The sequence below is a fragment of the Theropithecus gelada genome, chromosome 1, assembly GCF_003255815.1.
Source record: "Theropithecus gelada isolate Dixy chromosome 1, Tgel_1.0, whole genome shotgun sequence".
Lineage (NCBI taxonomy): Eukaryota > Metazoa > Chordata > Mammalia > Primates > Cercopithecidae > Theropithecus > Theropithecus gelada.
The window spans coordinates 72,210,454-72,233,500 of NC_037668.1; the positions used below are offsets into that span (position 1 = coordinate 72,210,454).

At 44.7% G+C, this 23,047-nt stretch overlaps 1 protein-coding gene across 7 annotated transcripts in view; it reads right to left on the reverse strand.

The window, feature by feature from the left end:
• ERI3 (ERI1 exoribonuclease family member 3) overlaps positions 1-22,609 on the reverse strand; it is a 135,655-nt gene extending 113,046 nt beyond the window's left edge. The window contains exons 1-3 of one of the 7 annotated variants that reach the window (XM_025378199.1): positions 22,253-22,266; positions 19,845-19,920; positions 5,516-5,793 (exon numbers count right to left, since the gene is read on the reverse strand). In XM_025378199.1, coding sequence (XP_025233984.1) covers positions 5,516-5,770 — 255 coding nt within the window. In that variant the 5' untranslated portion in view covers positions 5,771-5,793; positions 19,845-19,920; positions 22,253-22,266. Of the gene's footprint in view, positions 1-5,515; positions 5,794-19,844; positions 19,938-21,884 lie in introns of those variants that run through there. The other 6 variants (XM_025378149.1, XM_025378139.1, XM_025378167.1 and 3 more) reach the window with 6 other exon arrangements.
• Between the last annotated feature and the right edge of the window lie 438 nt (positions 22,610-23,047).

Here is a 23,047-nt window from a genome sequence, read left to right on the forward strand (position 1 = left end):
CGGCGGGAACCAAGAACAGAGAGAAGGAAAGAAGCTAAGCATGGAGCAAAGAGCAATGTGTGGGGCAGGGCGGGGAGGCAGTACGTGGGGTTAAGAGGATTTCTGCCTTTCAGCCTCGAACGAAGGAGAAAGAAATCAATATAGTTCGCTTTGTAGGGATCTTAACCAATTTCCTGTAAAGTTTTCCAAAATGTCTCTTTCACAAAAGACTAGTAACGATGTGGCAACTCTAGGTCACACTGAAACCCTCCGCATCTCTTCTATATCAGCCCTCTCTGTCACCATCAACCCTCCCCACCTACCCTTCAAAAATAACAGCATCTGGACAATTTTCTGGAAACGAGAAACTCCTTTACTCATAGTTCTAACTCAAAATGCAGATGGACTCTCTTCAAGGTTTCCGTAAAAGGGAAAAAAATGCCCCTGTGGACAAAGACCAAACACTAGAAACCTCAACCCCAAAGGTCATTTTTCTCCAAAGGTATGGGCACTTGAATACAGATGAGAAGGCAAACAGTCAGTGGGGCTGCTGCAGAGCAGAGACAAAAAGACTACCCAGGAGCCTGACGGATGGCCAGAGCACTCGGGGAGGAAAGCAGGTAGCCGCCAGGATGGCAGCCTCTCGGATGGGGAGAGCTGGGCTGCACCCTCCCTCCCTGGTCATCCAGACAGCTAAGGTTACCTCCTCCTCCCAACGTGCTGTGGCCTATACCTCATTTTCCTCACTTACATTTGCTTTGGTCTCTTCTGAACACTGAGGTGGTGAGCGAACTTGCCCCAAGGTTAAAGATACACAATTAAAGATCCCACCAAAGCTTTCAGGCTGCTCTCTGGGCCTCAGGGTCACAACAACCATCATTCAGTGCACATCCACACCAAAATGAGCAACATGAACTCCTGCTAGCGAGGACAAAGGAGGCACAATTCTCCTAAACCAGATACAAATCTGCCTCTATGTCAGGAAACAATTCCTAAAACAAGAAAGGAGCCGCATTCCTGAAATGTAGACCCTCTAAAACATTTTAAGCCATCTCAATTAACATTTAAGTGAAAAAAAAGTTTTCAAATGAAAACCAGTCTCCTATTCAACCAATACCTATCATGTTAATCTGAATCAAAACATGTAACACAAATAAAATGGGTGCAAAAACCAGAACACCAAAGCCTATGACTGGCAAGCCAAACACTCCAGTTTCACCTAGCTGAACAAAGTACAAAAGTAAACAGCAAAACTGATGACAAATGGAAAATACCATGTTTTACCATGTTTATAACCAATACTGTTACTCACCCAACTACAACAGGGCTTACACCTGTTAGTTTTTCACGATGGCATTCCTTTAGGATAGTCCCAATAAGCTGACTCAGCTAACTTAGGGACTTCTGGAAATCAAAGATAGATAAAAGAGTCCCACATTAAGCCTCCAAATAGGCCATGGCCTAAAACTGTTTTTGCCTCCTATATACTCAAGGGGTGTGACACACTCTCATAAAAACAGAAGTGTAAATGCAGAGTCTTGAGTACTGAAAGTTCCTACTGGCTGTGGTGGCTCACACCTGTAATCACAGCACTTTAGAAGGCCGAGGTGGAAGTATCACTTGAATTCAGGAGTTTGAAACCAGCCTGGGCAACATAGTGAGACCCCATCATTATAAAAAAATAAATAAACAGAAAATTAGCCAGGCATGATGGGGTATACCCATAGTCCCAGCTACTTGGTAGGCTAAGATGGGAGGATTGCTTGAGCCCAGGAGGTTGAGGCTGAAGGTTGAGGCTGCACTGAGCTGTGATCACACCACTGCACTCCAGCCTGAGCAACGGAGCAAGACTCTGTCTCAAAAAAAAAAAAAAAAAAATAGAAAAGGGAGCTGGTCAGGAGAGGAGCCTGGATGGTTCTCATTCATGAGCCCAGCCCTACTCCCAGGAGGCATGCAGACCTTACTCATACAGAATCAGGCCGGGGGCGGTGGCTCACGCCTGTAATCCCAGCACTTTGGGAGGCCGAGGTGGGTGGATCACCCGAGGTGGGGAGTTCGAGACCAGCCTGACCAACATGGAGAAACCCCGTCTCCACTAAAAATACAAAATTAGCTGGGCATGGTGGCGTATGCCTATAATCCCGGCTACTCGGGAAGCTGAGGCAGGAGAATTGCTTGAGGCAGAGGTTGTGGTGAGCCGAGATGGCGCCATGGCACTCTAGCAGTGGACAACAAGAGCGAAACTCCATCTCAAAAAAAAAAAAGAATCAAAGAATCTCTGTCAAATGGACAGCCATCAGCCATTTTGAGAGAGCACTAAGGAAGGCTGATCTAAGGTGTATACCTTATTCTGGTCCTTTTGCTGTCTCTTCTGGCAGTTCATTCTCATCCCAAATCTCAACCTTTCCTGCTTCCATTTAAACTTCTTTCTTTTGTGTCCCTATTAAAATCAAGAGCAAGTTGTTATCATACTCCTTGGAATAACTACTCCTCAAATGATGAATTTATTCAGTCTGGACAAGAAATCAGTCACCAAAACTATATTCAATTTATTTTCTAAGTTCTATTTTTGTGCCTCTAATGATTTTTGGTCTAATTCCTGAGCTTTTCCAATTTCTCCACTTCCCTTGTTGACCAGAAGACCTAAACAGCACAGAGACTCTAATAAGAACCTGACCTATGTTGACCTCAATGGAAGGATGCTATTCTATCTAGGACTGACAACTTCTCCAATCCATCTTCCTGGCTTTCGCTGAATCCCATCAGGATCCTGCTACCTGCAAACCTTAAAAAAGCTCTCCCATAAAAAGGGAGATTTTAAATTGCTATAACAGGTTTCAACCTGCCGTCCCTTTCCTGAAGGTGGTCTTTCCTGAAGGTGGTCTGATGGGTAGTCCAACACAGATGTCTGGCCCCAAACTCACCTTCCCAACTGTTGATCACAGCATTGTAGAGGTTTAATGAAGTCAAGACGCATTACATTTATCACTTGCCCTAGACCCACTCAAATCCATCACTATGTCACAGCAAGAAGTTAGATTGATCTGACAGGATTTGCTCTTCTTCACAAACCCATGTAAGTTATTACTCAGTGCCCCACGCTCTTCTAGCTGTTTGCTGATTGATTATCTGACGATCAGGTCAAGTATCTTCTCTGGAATCACAGTAAACTAACGGGTCTATAATTTCCAAGATCATTCGTATTCTCCTTTTAAAGATAAGCAAGACAGAAAATGCTTCTTCCCGAGTTCTCTAAAGCAACAGCTAATGCTTTGCTAATAATGAACCAGGGCAGCCAATTCCTTAAGTGCCCTTGGAATCACATCATCAGGGTTCATTGATTCTGGAGATAATCTTTAATCAGGCCCAGATCCTGGTAAACAATGTGAAGCCCTAACTCAGCCTGGGTCTGGAAGGTCTTGGTGCCTAAGTCTGGGAAGGAAGTTGGTGACACAAGCTGTTTAAATCTGTACTGCATGATGTCTTCAGCATTGTGATAAATAAATAAATAAGTAAAAATAAAGCCCTTGAAAGAGAGATGAAAGGAGACATTGACAGACCAAACTGAGACATGATTCAGGCTTCACCTTCAGGAATATTGGCAGGACCCTCTGCAGGACAAGAAAACAGAGCTACATAATTATCTGAGCTTATAATCTAACCGATAAGGTAAGAAAATACACATATATAAGCATATGCCAGAAAGCAGTAAATGCCATAACAGAGGTGCCAAGCGATTATGAGGGATCAGAAGAGGGATGAATCCTATGTGACAGAGATGTGTTAGATTTTAGTCTCATGTCCCACTAGGGCTTACCCAGTGACTGAAGTAGAAGAAATAATATGACATATTAAGATTTGGATCCCTGATTCCCAATGTGGGAGAATCTACAAAACCAAAATTCCCAACGTACCACCCAGCTGTCCCCCCACCACACCAGAGAAACTCCAGTAGCTTGGGGAGGCAGGGAAGAAGACTCTACAGTACAGGCAGGAGCAAGAGGCAGAGAAAGTAAGCGTGGCTTGAGTAGCTCCCAAGCTGCACTCCCTTTCACCCAAAGGACCTTCCTTTAGGATATTCTCCTTATCCAGCTCCTGTGTTCCCAGCCCTCAACAGAACTCACTCCAATGCCCCAAAGGCAGACCAATGCATTAAGGGAGTATAGAAAAGAGGAGAGGAGAAAGGGAAAACTAAAGAGGTTGTCATATCTGCTTTATGTAAAATAATCTACCATTCTATCCCTTCCTGAAAAAACCAACCATGACAAATGAACCCAGTTTATCTTTGAATGGACCACAACTCCTCCCTACCTTCCAAGTGCCCAATGCTGAGGTCCCCTTCTCTCCCTCCTCCTTACGACTGAAAGTTGTTCCCAGAGCAATATGTCTATGCATCCCCAAATCACAGTCTATAACCTAACCCTGTAGAGAAGAGTTACAGTCCTAGAGCCAGGCATATTCAATGCACCAACACTACAATGAACTGCTACATCAGCCCCCAATCATTCCCTCAAAGCAAACACCACATACTTCAATATCACCTGCAGCTAATCCAAGCCTCCTAGTAGCATTAACTTAAAAGCTAAAAGGTCTTTGAACACAGCTGGTGGCTAATGAAAAAAAGCAAGGAAAGAAATTGTCCTTTCCAACAGAACAACAATGGTACTTACTCAGGTTATCTAATGCTGCATAACAAATCATCCCAAAACTTGGGGCTTAAAACGTCAATAATCATTTGTTATCCCTCACAGTTCCTGTGAGTCAGGAATTTGACAATGGCTCAGCTGGCTGGTCTGGCTCAAAGTCTCTCCTAAGGTTGAAGTCACATGTCCACTGGGGCTGCAGTCATCTGAAGGCCTGACCGGGGCTGGTAGATTCACTTCTAAGAGAGCTCATTCTCATGACTGGCAAGTTGGGCACTGGATTTTGGCTAAGAGCCTCAGTTCCTACATACATGTGCCTCTCCACAGGGCTGCTTGAGTGTCCTGGCAGCATGACAGCTGGCTTCCCCCAGAGCAAGTGGTCCAAAAGAGCAAAGTGGACTGCAATACTGTTATAACTTACCCTCAGAAGTCATACATTATCTCTTCCACTATATTCTATTAGCTCTACAGGGATATCTTTGATTCAGTGCAGGAGGGGAACTACCAAGGGTGTGAATAGCAGGAGTTAAGGATCACTGAGGTCATCTTGGAGGCTAGCTACTATAGTATTCCTTAAAGGAACAAGTGGCAGTAGCAGGAGAATGGAGGAAAGAAGAGAACAGAGAAAGGAAGGACGGGAGAGAAGGAAGTATGTTGATTCCCAAAAGCTGAGACCAGAGAAAAACAATGTACCCAGTTCTCTCCAGAGACTTCTCAGGTCTACCTTACACTAGCATACCTGAAACAAGTCCTGCTTCCTAGACAGGAACTCTAAATGAGTAGCTAAAAGACAGGAAGGCATGAGAAAGCTCCTTTCGGTCCCAGAAAGCAAAACTATCCTCCCTCCCTCCTTGCCCACCCCACCTTTTCTAAAGCAATGATGGAACAGTTACCTGAGGATGAATCTGTGGCTTGTCGCACGTGGCCTCAAAGTCCAGCACTAAAAAGTAGTGATACCTCTGGGGAGGGAAGGACACCATTGCCGCCATGGATGCGCCAAAGCCGTGGGCCGCCAGCTTTCTGGTGGATATGGAGCAGAACTCCGGAACACCACAGGGAGAAAACAAGTGGGAGCCCAGCACTTTTCTTGCTCTTGAAAGTAAATACGAAGAAAATCGAGCTGCTCCAGTCTGTAAAGGTGCTAGCATTGAACATCCAGAAGCATCTAAAACTTAGGGGAGGAAAGTTTAAAAAAAAAAGAAAGAAAAAAAAGAAAAAAAAAAAAGAACAGAGAGCCTGGGTTACTCCCTCCCACTGTGGCCCTGTTCCATCTAGTCTTCAGGAATATCCACGCAACATGGGCCACTCCCCAGTGTTTCTGGGCCCCTTTTCTAAATCATAGTATTCGTTACCAAAGTTCAAGACCCTAATAGCAGCACCTGCAGCATTATTACAGCTGAGTCTCCCAGATCATTCTCAAAACAACATGCAACACGGGCCTTCATCTTTAAATGGAGCTCTAAAGTTCAAAAGAGAGAAAAGAGAAAAATTGTGCAGTCACTTCTCAGGTGGCAACAGTTAACATTAAAGCTATGGGCCCAAAGTAACATGAGGTGACCCTGTTGTACAATCAGTCCTGGAAGCTAAGTAGACTCAGACAAGCAGCAGAAAATGTCCAAGGCTCTTTTCTCAGCTCCACTAGGAGCCATTTGCCCCTGGCTTTCCAGTCTGTATCTTGATGTCTCCACATACCCTCCTCCCCTCTCCCAAGGTGAAGGCAAACAAAGCAAATCACAGGGGAGTTTGCTCCCAGCATTCTGGTGATCCCCCAGCCCCCACACTTGTAAGTGGCACCCGGGGGGAATGAACAGTGCCTGGAGAGCACAGCTGGCAACAGCCTTAGGCCTTCTCATTTGCTGCCTTAGACTCAGTCTCTACTAGAGGCCCTGAATGACTGCGGGACTTTTTAAATAGGGAAGAAAAAGAAAACCCAGATGTGGCAGTAATAGGAGCACGGCTAAAAGTCTAGTAAAGTTTTCTGAGTTACATGTGCAAAAAAAAAAAAGAATCACTTTTCCTTTAAGTTTTCCCCTTAAATTTGCAGAATGCCTGCTCCTCAGAGGCCTAACCAAATATAAAAATCAAAGCCTAAGTTTTACTCATGAATAACTCAAACTTCCTTAAAAAGAAAGAAGGAACAAAGCAGAAATGTTGTCTTTCTCCCTTTAATACCCAACATTCAAACTTCTCTCAACTTTAATCCTCAAATAAGAAATCTCACTGTACAATACAGTAATGGCCATAGTTTGTGCTTTCTGAAGCCCCATTCCAACACAGCCAAAGGCTTGCCTCTGATGGCTGCAAGTGGGCACCTGGCTCCCTTCACACAGGGTAGAGGGGATAGCACCCTGTGAAGTCCAGCACATACTCAAAGGCAATTTGGTCACTACCTGAACAGAAGCAGATAATGCCAAGTATGGCTGTCTTCCCATCTCTCTCCTGACTCACTGAATGAGCTACAGTAACTTGCCTATATATTTACTAGGATATACGCTAGCATAGCTCCTCGATTTCCCTATCCCTATAATGAGATTTCAGGGGGATTCAGTGGAGCTAAGACCAAAAAATATTTTAAGTTCTTTGTGGATCCTGCACAAGCACAGCACTTGTTTTCACCATTGCTTTATAGCCTCACCAAAAATACAGCCAAAACTCAGCCCCAGTAGACAAATGCCAGCTTGAGTTTCACTATGGAGTTTCCTGGAAAGGCAAGAGGGCCAATATCCTTTTGAAAGCCAGAATCTTCTCATCACCTATTCCTGAACCGTACTGGAAGCCTTGATGAGATAGGAGATACCGGTCTGCTCAAATTACCCATTCTAGTTTGGATTCAAAGTGCCTCAAGGACTTAGACTCTTCTCTAACCCGATAAAAAAGTGTAAAGACTTCCAAAAGTCTTAATGTTCCACAATGTGCATAGAATATGCATTGTATGTACAGTCAGTCAGATCCTATCTACCAAATACTATAAGCAATTAAGCATGATGAGCAAGGAGGGCTTCCAAGTTTGAATCCTGGCTTTACCACTTACTACCCATGGCACCTTGGGCATGCTGTGTTCTTCAATTCCTCATCTGTAAAATGACAATAACTATAGCACCTACTCCTTAAGTGAGAATACCATGAGACAACACATGCAAAGCACTAAGAGCAGTGTCTGGCATATAAGGGCTTAATATATATTAGCCTAATGTTATTACTACTATCCTATTGGGCTATGCCTAACTGGCCAAGCCTGGATCCCCCAGATTCTGGGCCTACAAATCCAATTAATTCATAAGCCAGCCTCAGAGAGTAGTATCGATGTCTTCTGCAACCCTAAAATGCTCTAGACCTCTGACAGAGCATACTATACATATTCTGATGGCCAGTGGTTCTCTTGCCTGCAGGCCTTGCTTTTTCACCTGATTTCATCTACATCATCTCATCTCATCTACATCAAAAAGCTTCTTTTGGTCAAGCACAGTGACTGACACCTGTAATCCCAGCACTGTGGGAGGCTGAGGCAGGGTATCGCTTGAGCCCAGGAGTTTGAAATCAGCCTGGGAAACACAGTGAGACCCCATCTCTACAAAAAAGAAATTAAAAATTAGCCAGGTGGGGTGGTGAATGCCTGTAGTCCCAGCTACTTGGCAGGCTGAAGTAGGAGGATTGCTTGAGCCCAGGAGGTTGAGGCTGCAGTGAGCTGTGATGACGCCACTGCACTCCAGTCTGGGTGACAGAGCAAGACCACACCTCAAAAACAAAACAAAACAAAAAAGCTTCTCTTGTAGGAAGTCTTGAGAGTAGACATTAGGAGGTCAGGCCTCCACATATCAGCAGTTACTGGATTTCACACTTCCCTTACTTCTAACAACCAAGTTCAGTTCAAGTCAAGAAACAGAGGGTAGCTCTTCCTCTTCCCTTCCTGAAAAACTCAATCCTAAAGCCATTAGGTGCAGCAGAAGAGGGCAGATATCTGTAACAGGTGGAGTAGGGTGAGCCAGAGAGGTCTGGGGGACACTGTCAGAGCCCAGGCAGGGTGAGGAAGACATCCTTGCAGAGGTGGGAAGGTGTGGTACAGCATGTCAGAACCAAGGGGGTGTGGAGAGCATCCATGTGGGCTGGCAGTCTGATGTCGGGTGACATAGGCAGGGTAAAAGAGGCACTCATGAGGGGTAAAGGGCAGTGGCAGTAACAGGAGATTAGCTACCTACAGAGGAACTGATCAAGGAAGTGCATATATTAAGGATAATGGGACCCGAGTTTCTCACTGTTACAGAAAGGACTTAAAATATGGAAAGGGAGAAAATCTGTGGTGTTGGATTGGAATTGGCAGGAAGAATGTGAACTCATGGTTTTTGATTAGATGTATATCAGATAGACAGATGGATACACACACACAAATATACATACATATGCATATATATTTCTGTTTAAGGAAGAGCCAGGCAGCAGTAACAATGGCAATGAGCACACCTAGCACTCCATTGCCTTCTAGTTTTTTTTTTAAGATAGGGTCTTGCTCTGTTGTCCAGGCTGCAGTGCAGTTGCACAATCACAGCTCACTGCAGCCTCGAACTCCCAGGCTCAGGCAATCTTCCCACCTCAGCCTCCCAAGTAGCTTGGACCACAGGCACATGCCACCACATCCAGCTAATACTTTTATTTTTTTGTAGAGATGAGAGTCTCACTATGTTGCCCAGGCTGGTCTCAAACTCCTGGGCTCAAGTGTTCTTCCCACCTTGGCATCCCAAAGTGCTGGGATTACAGGCATGAGCCACAGCACCCAGCCCCAGTTGCCTTCTAAATACCATTCTCCACTAAAAGAAACAGAGGTCCTTGAAGAAATGGCTGATTCCAGGGATGCAGCAAGAGAAATACAAGATAAGCCCATAACATCTTATACCACAAAGCAAGGAAACACCCAAAGAATGATGGGAACATACCAAAAGGATACAGAAGCCACCTACTGGCCAAGAAACAATGATAGTAATGGATTATAATGCACTGAATAGAAAACCATGAGTCCATAAAGATATAAATCAATAAATTAAACTTTGATGTGAGATATTTACATAGTTTCAAAGTATCTCCCCAAGAAATACTTATTAATTACAACGAGGAGTAATTTTATGATGGAGAAGCCTGGCAGACATCACCTTAATCAAGTGATCAAAGCGAACATTATCAATAATGGGATAAATCAAAATCATGTAACGAAAAGAACAAAGCATCATTTCTGATACATTCCTGAAGATACACAACCTAAATCTAATCATGAGAAAATGTCATACAAACCCTAATTGAGAGACAATCTAAACAATAACCAACCTATAATCTTCAAAAGTATCAAGGTCATGAATGCCAAGGAACGTTTACTGAGGAAAGTCTAAAGGAGACTAAAGAGACTTGATAACCAAATGCAACCCACAATTCTGAACTGGATCATTTTGCTGCAAAGAACATTCCTAGGACAACTGGCAAAACTTTAATGGGGTCTGAGGATTATATAGAGGTTTTGTATCAATGTTAATTTCCTGATTTTGATGGTTGTATTGTGACTAGGTAGGAAAATGTCCTTGTTTATAGGAAATGCACACCAAGTATTCAGGGTGATGGGGTATTAGGTCGGCAATTTAACCCTCAAATGGTTCAGGGAAAAAAATCCTTCTACTGTACTTACAACTTTTAAGTAAATTTGGGCTGTTTCAAATTGTTTTTCAAAATTGCTTTTTAAAATCAGCTGGGTGGGGTGGGGTGGCTCACACCTGTAATCCCAGCAGCCTGGGAGGTCAAGGCAGGCAGATCGCTTGAGGTCAGGAGTTCAAGACCAGCCTGGGCAACATGGCAAAACCCCATCTCTCCTAAAATTACAAAAATTAGCCAGGCATGGTAGCACACGCCTGTAATCCAGCTACTCAGGAGGCTGAGGCAGGAGAATCGCTTGAACTCAGGAGGCAGAGTTTGCAGTGAGCTGAGATCACATCACTACACTCCAGTCTGGGTGACAGAGACTCTGTCTCAATAAATAAATAAATTAAATTGTTTTTTTTTAATCCATGTGCAATGTAGTTAAAATTTTTAAATTAAAAATATCACACAGACAGTATTTGAAGGGAGAGATCTCCCTGTAATGCCCACAGAAGGTAGGCTGCATGTTCCCTCTGGCAGAGAGGCTCAAAGCATCTCTCAGCCCAAACAGTATCTCTATCCAGCCGACTTTCCATTAGAAGAGCACCCACTCAATGCCCACCTCACTGGCACTCCTGCTACCATAGAGCCTTCTCAGGAAACACCCCTGCTCCCTGCAGCAGCATCCCACCTGCCCTCGCACCCTCTGGTGTCTTAGGGATTTCTCCTTCCTATTGATGTCTTTATGTTTTAGTCACAAATTTGCAGGCTATAAGTCTATAGCTTATAAAATCAACTGGGACTTTTAGTATCTAACTGAGGACCAAAACTCAAAAGAAAGTTTATGATTCTGCCTATTTCTGCAAACTATCTTTCATCAGAGACTAAGATTTATACACATTTATTCTCAGACATCCTTTTCCCTCTCCTAGCAAATTAAAGGTATTAAGTAGCCCATGGCAAGGAGGAAAATGAATGATTCTCTCCTCAATATGAAGGGCCCAGGTCCCCAGTGGGGACAGGGGAGGGGTAAATGGGACTGCCACGGGGCCAGCACAATTTGGAGAAACAGGCCTGCGCCAGAGCCCCTGGAGGATGGTCTCTGTGCAGAGTATTTACACAACAGACACCAATGGCTCCTCTGCAGCCATTACGGTCTATCAGGTAAATAACACATGTGCCAAAACACACATTTAATGAGGGAAATAATATGCCTTTATAAAAAGACTCAATCTGTATTTACCTGAGAGACCAAAGAAGCACCAAATCACCAGATTAGAGGAACCACAGAGGAGTCGTTCTGGTGTCTTGGGTAAATAGACATTTTATAGCCTCCATTACTGGAGGGGTGAGTGGAGGGGGTCGACCTTTAACATCCACACACACAGGCCAAGGGAGTCCTCAGGATGGGAAAACAAGAGGAGCCCATTGTGAAACACGTGGTCTACTCCCACTCCCACCTCCCCAGCCATGTGTACTTGGGATTTCTGGGAGGGTGTATGTTTATACCATCCCTGGATTTAATTCATTCCATTAGAAGCCAGACTAAGAGGCAGGGATACATTTGAGTAACTCCAAGTTACCAGCAACAGGTTCTGAGTCCAGCTGACTGGAAGCACCTAGGAATACAACAATCACAGCTTCCTCAGTTCTCAGTCCTGGTGTAAGCCCCCGACCCAATCTGACCTGCAGTATCACAAGTGCTCAGGCACCTGAGTCACAGAAACAACAATAAAAAACACAGTAATACCTGTCTGGAACTCACTTAGTCACAGGCTTTGTCTCAAGCAGCTAAAAATAGCCTGGGAAAAATACAAATAAACTGCATGCCTTCAAAAGTCATAATCTTCCATCTAATGAATATATCCTTACTGCCAGAGCACTCTCTGTGTAAAAAACAAACCGTCAGAGGTGAAAGAAAACCTAAGAGGCAACACAGTCCAACCAGCCAGGATAAATGAGATTAGAAAGAGAAAAGGACTGCCCAAGCTTCACATTGCAAGAAATAGTAAGAATAGAACCTAGGCTCTAAACTCCAAGGCCAGGATCTCAGGCTGGGATCCAACACAAGGAAAAGGCCTCACTAGTCATTTCCCAAGCTGTGCAGTCTCATAGAAGACGCCAGGAGCCTGAGGACTCTGTCTAGTTTGCTGAAGGCTAGAGGTTGAAGACAAAACAAAGCTTGACACGCCCTGGAACCTCCACGTGGTCCCAAAGCAGAAAGGAAGCAGGAACTCTAAAACTGGGTCCTCACCTCAACAAAACAGTCTCCTCTTCTCTACATCCAGTCCCTGCCTTGGCCTGTAGCTACAGCTGCTTCTGCTCCAAGGCATGGCTAGGGAGAGCTCCCCCAACTCAGAAGCAGCTGCTAATAATCCCAAACTACCAGCAGAGCTAAAATCACTAAAGGCCTTCAAGAACACCAAATTCTGATGGCAACATCACAGGTCACAGCAGGCTTGCTCTCCCCTTCAACTGGTCTGTTTCAGAGGCTCCAAGAAACACATAAAAAGAGGCAATTGTTTGTGATTTGCCTGTTGTTTGCTAAACCATCAGCCATGCCCAGTAGCTTGGGCAAACTCCTTTCAGCCGCCAAAGCTGGAAGACATCTTTTTGCAAAGTCCTGCAAGTCTGTTGCAACCCCATCACACATGAGAAGGGGCAAAGCCTTGCTTCCTAACACACCATAAATGGACTAGAGATGGATGGAGGGCAGGTATAGTAGCATCAACCTTTTAATCACCTCTCACACTTGTAGACAGCATCTGATCCCAGAAGAGAGGTACCTAGAACTGTTAAATACTTCCTGTACTCTCGGTCCCAAGATGGGGAACTGGTGTAAAAGCAAGGAGTTATATAATCTAGTGTTAAAACACTGGTAATAGACAAACCTAGGTTCAAATCCTGACTCTACTATAAATTATTTGTGATAATAGCTATAATAATAATACCTGTGTCTTTGGGTTTCAGTTTAACCATACAATGTACAAAAAGTGCTTTGCACAGTAGCAAGCGCTCAGTAAAAGGGAGCTGTTACTACCTGAGAAAGAGAAAAGGGAAACACCCTTTTCTGAAAATCTACTCAAGCCAGGCACTGTATTGATGATTTACATATTTTATCTCATTTAATCCTCCCAGTATCAAGCAGAATGGGTAACAGTATTCTCATATTACACATGAGGAAACTAAGGGATCGGAGTGCTCAGCTCTTTGGGGTCCTGTTCTCTACCACAACCCACATTTCCCCACATGATTGATTTCCCCCATCCAACAGAAAGCCAATGATGCATATCAACTGCAGTTTTTCTTTTGAGGCAAAGTGTAACTTTAACTAAAAGTAACTCAACCTTAAGCAATAATTAAGTCTATCTAAATCATCCTAACTTGTTTTCTTTTTTTTTTTTTATATTTTAAAAAGAAAAATTACAGGCCTGAGCACAAAAGCAGAATTAAAACAACGGCAGCACAAGGAACTCGAAGCCTCTTCTCAAACAAAATTCCAGAGGAACAAATCTTTCCATCTTACAGAGTGGAAAACTGGCAGGAGGCAGGGTTATAATCAATTCTTACTCAAGTACCCAAATGTAACGTTTCCTTTTACAAATCTGTGCTTTGGCAAACGCTGCTCCCTATTTTGGAATGCACTTCCATTTTTTGCCAGACAAATTATGACTGCTTCTACAAAATCCAGCTCAAATCTCCCCCCTTTTGGTGGCTTTCTCTGACATTCCATCATAAAGCTAATTGCTTAAGTATGATCCAGTGGCACAGTTTATTCCTACTTCATAACTTTTATCTCACTATGTTGTAAGGTATTAGGTATGTTTCTTCTACTACCAGTAATTTTTAAGGAGTTAAGGGAGAAGGATAGAAGACAGCAGTACAGGTATATGTGTGCATGTGCATGTAAAAAAAAAAAAAAAAAAAAAGCATATTTGACATAATTCTTTGACTTATCAGACTAATGCATTTTAAAATTTCAAATAGCATTAAAGAAGAGCATAAGATTGTTTTGTTTTTTGTGTGTGTGTGTGTTTTAATCTAAACTGTGTTACGTCTAAACACAGTTTTTAAAGCCTGAGAAACACTGAGCTAGATCCCTAAGCGTAAGGACCACATTTTATTCATTTCTGTATTCCCAGCACCCAGCACAGGACCAGGCACAAAGTAAGCAAGAGTAAATGTTTGCTAAATGAATTAATATGCCCACAGTCAAGATGCCAACTGCTCTGGAATTAGAACATGCTAATTAGAACAGAGCAGGGTCTAAGCACCAAACAAAGCTTCTTCTCTTCCTTTCTTTATCCTTCCTCCTAGCCCACCCCATTCTGTCCTCCCTAGTTAAAAAGAGCGAAAGAAAGAGCGAGAGAGAGAAAGAGCCAGAGAGACAGAGAGAGAGAGAGAGAGAGAGAGAGAGTGAGAGAATTGCCTTGGTGCCAGAATACCATTAAAAGGATTAATTTAGGGACCGGTGTTTGGACTGTCACATCCAATCACTACCCAGAGATCTACAGCTTCCCAAATCAGGCTCATGCAAAGAGGAATCAATTGCAAGGACACAGAGGGTCTGAACAGGCATACTAATGGCCTCCTGAGGTGCCAGCGGCCAGCTCTGACACTCCCATAAATTATCCGCCTTTTGATTTTACCTGTAGCTGTGGGGCACAAGGCACAATTTTGAACACATCAAAGCAATCCCTAGTAACCCAAAGCTCCTCAAGGAATGCCCCCAAAGAGGAAAGGCTAAAAACAATGACCCAAAGGGAATCTGCTTCCCAACAGTTCTGGTTCTAGCAATCACTAATTAAAACCCAACAGAACCAAATGGATAACGTAGGACCCAAATCAAGCCTAGTAGATCTGGACAAGGCATGCATCAGATTGCAGTTCTGGAATGACTATACACCTCTCACTCAAGGAAAGCAAAATCATAGCAATAAACTAACACACTTTCATCTGGATGGCAAATCTGCCCTAGCTTTGACAGTACCTCACAGCAGGACCTCAGGCAACTCATTTAACCTTTCTGGGCCTCAGTTTCTTCATACGGTATCAAGGACAAGAATGCTGACCACCTGACCCACTTCCCAGAGTGCTGGTGAAAAGTAATTTTAAAAAATTTGAGAGGCACTTTACAAAGATGTAAGGCCACAGGGTGGCAACACTAATAAATGACCCCAGACAGACAGGGAGGAATGCTGGTCACACTTTGGTGAATTTCTATCGGGAAGCTGTTCACTCAATTTGCTTTACTGATGGTGCTGGAACTAAGGTCCACACTGAAAAAAGTTCTGGGATTGCTTGGTGTTTTTTTTTTGTCTTGAGTCTCACTCTGTCACCCAGACTGGAGTGCAGTAGCTCGATCTCGGCTCACTGCAACCTCCACCTCCCAGGTTCAAGCAATTCTCCTGCCTCAGCCTCCTGAATAGCTGGGTCTACAGATGTGTGTCACCATGCCTGGCTAATTTTTTGTATTTTTGTAGAGATGGGGTTTCATCATGTTGGCCAGGCTGGTCTCAAACTCCTGACCTCCTGACCTCAGGTGCAGGTGATCCACCCACCTCAACCTCCCAAAGTGTTGGGATTACAGGTGTGAGCCACCGCACCTGGCCAGTTCTGGGATTCTGAATGGAACACCCATTGTCTGAAAATTTTCCATTATGAAGAGCAGTGCCTTGCTTTAGTTGTCAATTCCTCCTGTCTGCTGGCTGCCACCATGAGCGGCTATGTTTTTATCGTATGTTCACAATGACAACTGTGAGGACACAAAAAATATGAAGTCAAAAGCCAAGTCTCCCAAATACTGGCTGCTTTATAAAAACTTATTAATTATATAAAATTTTATTAGTGATAAAAGTTATCAAGACACTGTGCAAAGAGTTTTACAAACATTATTAAATCCTTCAGCCAACTCGATTGTATCATTATCTCCATTTTACAGATAGCAAAGTGAAGCTCAGAGAGGTAAGTCACTTGCCCAAGGTCAAGTAAACACTGCTACCAGAAACCTACACTGGGGTTGTAGGATGAAGACCTCCTACAAAGGGAATGTAGGAAGTAAGGGAAAGCACAGACAAGGGACTCTCAGCTCTAACCTATTCATCAGACGCTCACCAAATACAATACTTTATTTGGTCCCTTTCCTTGACATATACCTGAACTAGGAGACATCTCCAAAATATCTGGAAGAGGTCATCAGTCTTCTACAAGCCAGGAAAGGAGAGACCAAGTAGGACATATATAGAATGAGGGCAATTTCCTGGAAAGCTTAGGAAAATGGGTCATCCTCTCTGTGTACAGTTCAAGAAGTTCAAATTAATTGACATTAAGTTATGAACCCTAAGACCGAGACCCTTTCAATGGCTCTGCTTATTCCATACTTCCTTAAAATATAGTTTCCAAAGCATTTTTCCTTTTTTTTTTTTTTTAGACAGAGTCTCGCTCTGTTGCCCAGGCTGGAGTATGGTGGCGCAATCTCAGCTCACTGCAACCTCCACCTCCCAGGTTCAAGTGATTCTCATGCCTCAGCCTCCCAAGTAGCTGGGATTACCAGCACATGCCACTACGGCCAGCTAATTTTTGTATTTTTGGTAGAAATAGGGTTTTGCCATGTTGGCCAGGCTGGTCTCAAACTCCTGGCCTCCAGTGATCCACCTACCTTGGCCTCCCAAAGTGCTGGGATTATGGGCATGAGCCACCGTGCTCAGCTCTTTCAATTCATTTTATACCAACTTTCCCTTTCTACATCTTTTCCAGTGTGTAAAATAGGAGCCAGTATCTCCAACAAATTCTTTGGTAGACATTCTATACATTCTAGTAGATGGGTAGGAAGTTAGTAAAGAGAACCGTTACACTCATATATGCAGATTCATTTATACTCATTTTTTTTATTTATAAGAAAAGCATATTTATAGATCAGTTTTTGTTGTTGTTTTGGTTTTTTTGTAGAGTTGCGTCTCAGTATGTTGACCAGGTTGGTCCTGATTTCCAGCCTCAAGCCTAGGTCTCCCAAAGTGCTGAGATTATAGGCATGAGCCATTGTGCCCAGCCATATACTCAATTTTTAAGGACCAAAATAATGCCACAAAAGGGAAACATAAAATGCTATCCACGTAATTTTCCACAGCCTCCTGACTAGTCTCTCTGCCTCCAGTATTGTCTGTCCCCTTCAATCCATTTTTCACAATGAAATCAGAGCAAATTTTTTTTTGGAGACAGAGTCTTGCTCTGTCACCCAGGCTGGAGTGCAGTGGTGCCATCTCAGCTCACTGCAACCTCTGCCTTCTGGGTTCAAGCGATTCTCCCACCTCAGCCTCCCAAGTAGCTAGGATTATAGACATGCACCACCACACCCAGCTAATTTTTGTATTTTTAGTAGAGACAGGGTTTCAACATGTTGGCCAGGCTGGTCTCGAACTCCTGACCTCAAGCGATCTGCCCACCTCAGCTTCCCAAAGTGCTGGGATTACAGGCGTGAGCCACCACGCTGGCCTGCCAACTTTCTAAAACACAAATCTAACATCAGTCTACTGCTTAAAACCCTTTAGTGGCTTCTTACTGTTCTTAAATCTGACCCAGAGGTCAGCAAACTATGTTCCATGGGCCAAATCTAGCTGCCACCTTTATTTATTTTATAAATAAAGTTTTACAGGAATACATCCATGCTCTTCCTTTTCATACTGTCTGTGGCTACTTTCTTTTTTTTTTTTTTTTTTTGAGACGGAGTCTCGCTCTGTAGCCCAGGCTGGAGTGCAGTGGCCGGATCTCAGCTCACTGCAAGCTCTGCCTCCCGGGTTCACGCCATTCTCCGGCCTCAGCCTCCCGAGTAGCTGGGACTATAGGCGCCCGCCACCTCGCCCGGCTAGTTTTTTTTGTATTTCTTAGTAGAGACGGGGTTTCACCGTGTTAGCCAGGATGGTCTCGATCTCCTGACCTCGTGATCCGCCCATCTCGGCCTCCCAAAGTGCTGGGATTACAGGCTTGAGCCACCGCGCCCGGCTGTCTGTGGCTACTTTCATGCATAACTGCAGAGTTTAGTAGAGTTGAGAAGTTGTGACAGAGACCCAAAGCCTAAATATTTACTATCTTATCCTTTACAGAAAAAGTTTGCAGAGCCCTAATCTTTTTTCTACTCCCTGATCTAATCCTAAGAGTTTATAAGCTAAGGCTCTGGCCTCTGCTTACCTCCTGCTTCATCTCTCCCCATATTCTCCTGTCCCCTGCCAACTAAGTACTCTGTTTCAGCCACATTGAACTTTCTCATATTCAACAAAGCTCTGACAATTGGTCCCTGATGTCTTCATCTTATTTTTTTCTTTTTCTTTTTTTAAATTTTCAGCGTTCTTTGAGGGTTTGTTTAATTCTATGTGAGGAGGTTTACTTCCTCTGAGAGGCCTTCCCTGAGTCTACAACTCTGGGTCAGAGACCCCTCTGAGTATTTCCAAAGCCTCTACACTTCCCTTACTATAGCACTCTCAGATCATATCATAACTGCCTTTTTACTATCAGTCTCTCCCATGAATTTGTAAGCTCTATGGTGTCAGGGAAGGTGGCTTTCTTGTTCACCACTATAATCCCAGGAACTAGCACAGTGCCTGGCCCTTAGCTATTGAACAAACAAGCACAAGTCCGTGGATATCAATCATCCAGAGTATGCCTCTTTAGCTGGTCCCTGATCCTTGTAAAACAGACAGGTTGGAACTAACCATCCACCAAAAGGCGACATGCAACCTAAATTAAACCAAGATCCCAAAGGCCTTGGTCAAATACATTAGCAAAAGCCAAATGAGAGCCAGGCGTAGTGGCACATGCCTGTAGCTCCAGCTACTTGTGGGGAGGAGGATCACTTGAACCCAGGAGTTCGAGCCCAGCATGGGCAACCTAGCAAGAGTCTGTCTCTTAAATAAATAAATAAATGTTTAAAGTCAAATGAAGATGTTTCTTCCTATTTTCTTAAGATGTGTATTTCTGGCCGGGCGCGGTGGCTCAAGCCTGTAATCCCAGCACTTTGGGAGGCCGAGGTGGGTGGATCACGAGGTCAGGAGGTCGAGACCATCCTGGCTAACATGGTGAAACCCCATCTCTACTAAAAATACAAAAAAATTAGCCGGGCATGGTGGCAAGCACCTGTAGTCCCAGCTACTTGGGAGGCTGAGGCAGGAGAATGGCGTGGACCCGGGAGGCGGAGCTTGTAGTGAGCCGAGAGCGTGCCACTGTACTCCAGCCTGGGCGACAGAGTGAGACTCCGCCTCAAAAAAAAAAAAAAAAAAGATGTGTATTTCTCAGGATAATGGGCTATTCTGGTTCTATTCAGAATAGAACCTAAAGTAGGTGCTCATGAGATGCCCATAAAGCAATTGTGACAGAATTTGAGAGTCTGGATCTCCCACCTCCAACTCTTACCACTTTAGAAACTTTAAGTAAGTTTCTACAGACTTTGAACATATGTTACCTTATCAGAAGAAGCTACAAAAAAATACAATTTGTTTAGACTTTGGGGATACATGGGGAAAAAAAATACAATCTGCATCAATCCCCACCCCCTACCCTCCAAGCCCAAATACTCAGAAGGAAATAAAGCCAAACTTGACCATGCAACAGGATTCTCACCTCTCCTTACTTCGAAGATGCCAAGACCGGCAGCTGGGGATGCTGAAGGTTCTGTGAGAGCTGGAAAGCCCCAATGCTGTGGATAAACACACATCTCTGCAACAAGTCTATTTCAATACCAAGGATCAAATCCCCATGAAGGATACTACACCTCAAACTCTAAACTCAAACTTTGGGATAACTGCCATCTATGTGGAAAGACAGTGCCCCCACGGAGCTTTCAGAAACTATTAGTACTATATTTGTAATGATTTTCATGTTCTCTAGTCATATACTTTTCCTCCTATGGAGGCTCACCTCCTAGAAACACTGAACGTTTACCGAGAAAGATAGCCATGAAGTGGTGCCTCTTTGGGTAATTTCAGAATCCTAGTCTAGTCAAGGAGGAAGACACTGGTAAGGCTGACAATATTCAGAACTAAGGAACTAAGGCTGGGCCAGGATTGGGGGAGGGGCTGGTTGCCACAAATCCACAAGTCATACTGCAAATGGCCACATAGACTAGGAAACACTTTCGGGATACTTCCAAGCCTGCTTCAAACTCTAAGAAAGTCAAGGTAACTAAATCCCAAGTCAAAACATCAATAGATACCTATCATCCTTTTCAACTAATTCATATCCTCCAAAGGACCAGAAGTTGCAGAGATGCCCGTTAGTGATGTCTTTTGCATAAACACCTAGGGTTGGAACTAATATATTCCTGTCTACCATTCCACACATTTAAGACTTTCTTCTACTCAGATCTGCTGGGAAAAGGCCACTCACGGATTTACCCCACCACAAAGAAAACACTTTTCAAAATGAAAGGGAATAAAAGCACTTTTATTTGGAAATTTCAAGTTGGAAGAAGAGCTCTTAGCCAAGCTCTATGACCTAGCTAGCTGATTATTTACAGGATCTTTGGGCAGGAATTGTTAATGAGCTTTTAATTTGGAGTGCTTAAGTTGCCAAAGTGCTCTGAGCTCCAGTGAAGCACCACAGAATCCATAAAGGAAACCTTATCAATCACTTCCCGGCAGCTCCCTCCCCGCAACCCCCCACTCCTGAGGAAAAGGCAGCCAAGTGGGTTTCTAACCAGGATCACAGACACACATTAGTGGAGTCACACTTCAAGTCCCTGTTTATAAATTGGCTTTTAAATAGTAGGAGATCCAGGTATAATAAACTTAAGTTCCAAGCAAGAACCCACTAAAACAGGGCAGGCTGTATATGATAAAGTCAGAATAAAGCAGAATTTGATGAAGCCAATTTCTGGAAGAAACTCTACAATCAAAACTCATTTAGCCACTCACAACCTACTATAGTTTGAATAGCGTATAGTCTTTTAGCCAATAGGATTCATGTTTTGCTGCCCTTCCCCTGGGAAACTGATGAAATGTCTGACAAGAGTAAATGCCATTGAAGTGGCCAGAGACCTCAAGCAGACGCAACGCTGGGCACTATTCGTTGCAAAATCCAGCTCTAAGGACAAAATCCAAACCCCCACTGGGGGCCCCACATCCAGCATCTTCCAAGTCAACAATGAGCAGTTAAATTTTACAAGAACTCACAGTCAAGCCTCAATCCAAATTCATGCTTTTTTTTTAAGAAAACACCTGTTGCCGGACCATTTGCAAGACAGGCACACAGAAAGATAGCCAGGTTAGGCCCCTTATTCACTCCTTCCACCATCACCACTACCACCGCTTCAGATTTACAAAGAGGTAAACTGCTAACCTGGTGTGTGTGCATGTGTTGGGGAGGGGGTCAAGGGAATGTTCTAACTACAATCTCCTTGCTCCACTTCTAGCCACTCTGGTCAAACCTCTTTTTCTTTTCTAGTAATCCCAGTAAGTCAACCCCCTTAATAAACTCACCCATCCTGTCTTGCAAAGCTCTGCCCCTCTCCCCCTCCGCCAGAACGTTACTCAGTAGATTAAGCATCCAGGGTTAGCACATGGGCCAGCACCCCAGGTTGCACAAATTCTGCGCACCGCGACCCTCGGCCCGCATGCATTAACCAGGGCCCAATCTTGGAGGGGGGCATTCAGCATCACCCACCCCGGGGTGTTGCCCCCAACTTGGGCCCATCCAAGTCCAGGGGAGAGTAAGGGGAGGGGCGGGGGGCCAGGAGACCAGCCCTCCTTCCCAGGGCCGCCCCCGTCCCCCGTCAGCAGCGGGAGAGGCTGTCGCCATGGCAACGCCCCCTCCTCGGGGCCAGCGCGGCAGGCTCCCTCCAGGTGCAGGCCCCGACGTCTCCCTCGGCCTCAGCAGGCGCTCAGGGCAGTTGGCGGCGGCGGGCGCAGCCCGCGCCGACTGCGGCGCCGGCCAGGCAGAGGCAAGGCCAGCTCCGCCCGCTCCCCACCGCCCGTTCCCGGCCGCCTGAACAGCGGCAGCCAGCACCACGAGTCCACAACACACCGACTCACCTCCGCGCACTCTGACCCCGACCGACGCGACGGACGGGCGGGCGCTGTGGCCAACCGCTGAGCCCGCTGCCGGTCCCTTTGACCAATGGGCTGCAGTCGGGCGGGGCTTCTTCTCCCCAAATGCTCACTCTCCCGCCGACATGCGCGCTAAGGTATGTCAAGATGGTAACTCCCGGCGGCCGGGCTTATGGGACTTGTAGTTTTGACGTTGCACGAACGCAGAAGAGAAGGCGGGGGCGGGGACATCACTTCTGATCTGTGAAAGCAATTTTTTTAAAACGAAACTTTCTAAGGCCTACAGCGACCCAGGTCCCCCATCTCCGTTTTCCCGCCCTCCAGTATACCCGCAAGGTAAATGTGGGCTCACAACGTGACAAATTATATTTACATGACTCTTCATGATTCGTTCATTCAACAAGTAATTATTGTCATCTACTCTGTGATGTGGGCCTGGGTGAGACCTGAGACAAAGAGGGGTTAAGCTAAGAGGAAAATGCTTAGATTTGTGAAGGGCCGTCCTAAGGAAGAGGGAATTGGCTTGTTCAGGTCCACTCAGAGGAAACTTCTGTTTAAAAGGTTTCTGGCCTCAGCTGTGAGGAACTTCCGGAGAGACCTGTGTTTCATCATCCTGGTTATGCCTTTCTGGGTAGTCATGAGTCCCAGGATATGAGCTGGGAAACCTCACCCTTAGCCAAGCCAATGATGGCTTTGACAGCTTCACAATCGGTCAGGACCCCATCTTCTGGGCCCAGCTTCAGTTACCAAGCCCCTCTGTGTGTTGTCTGCATATTTACA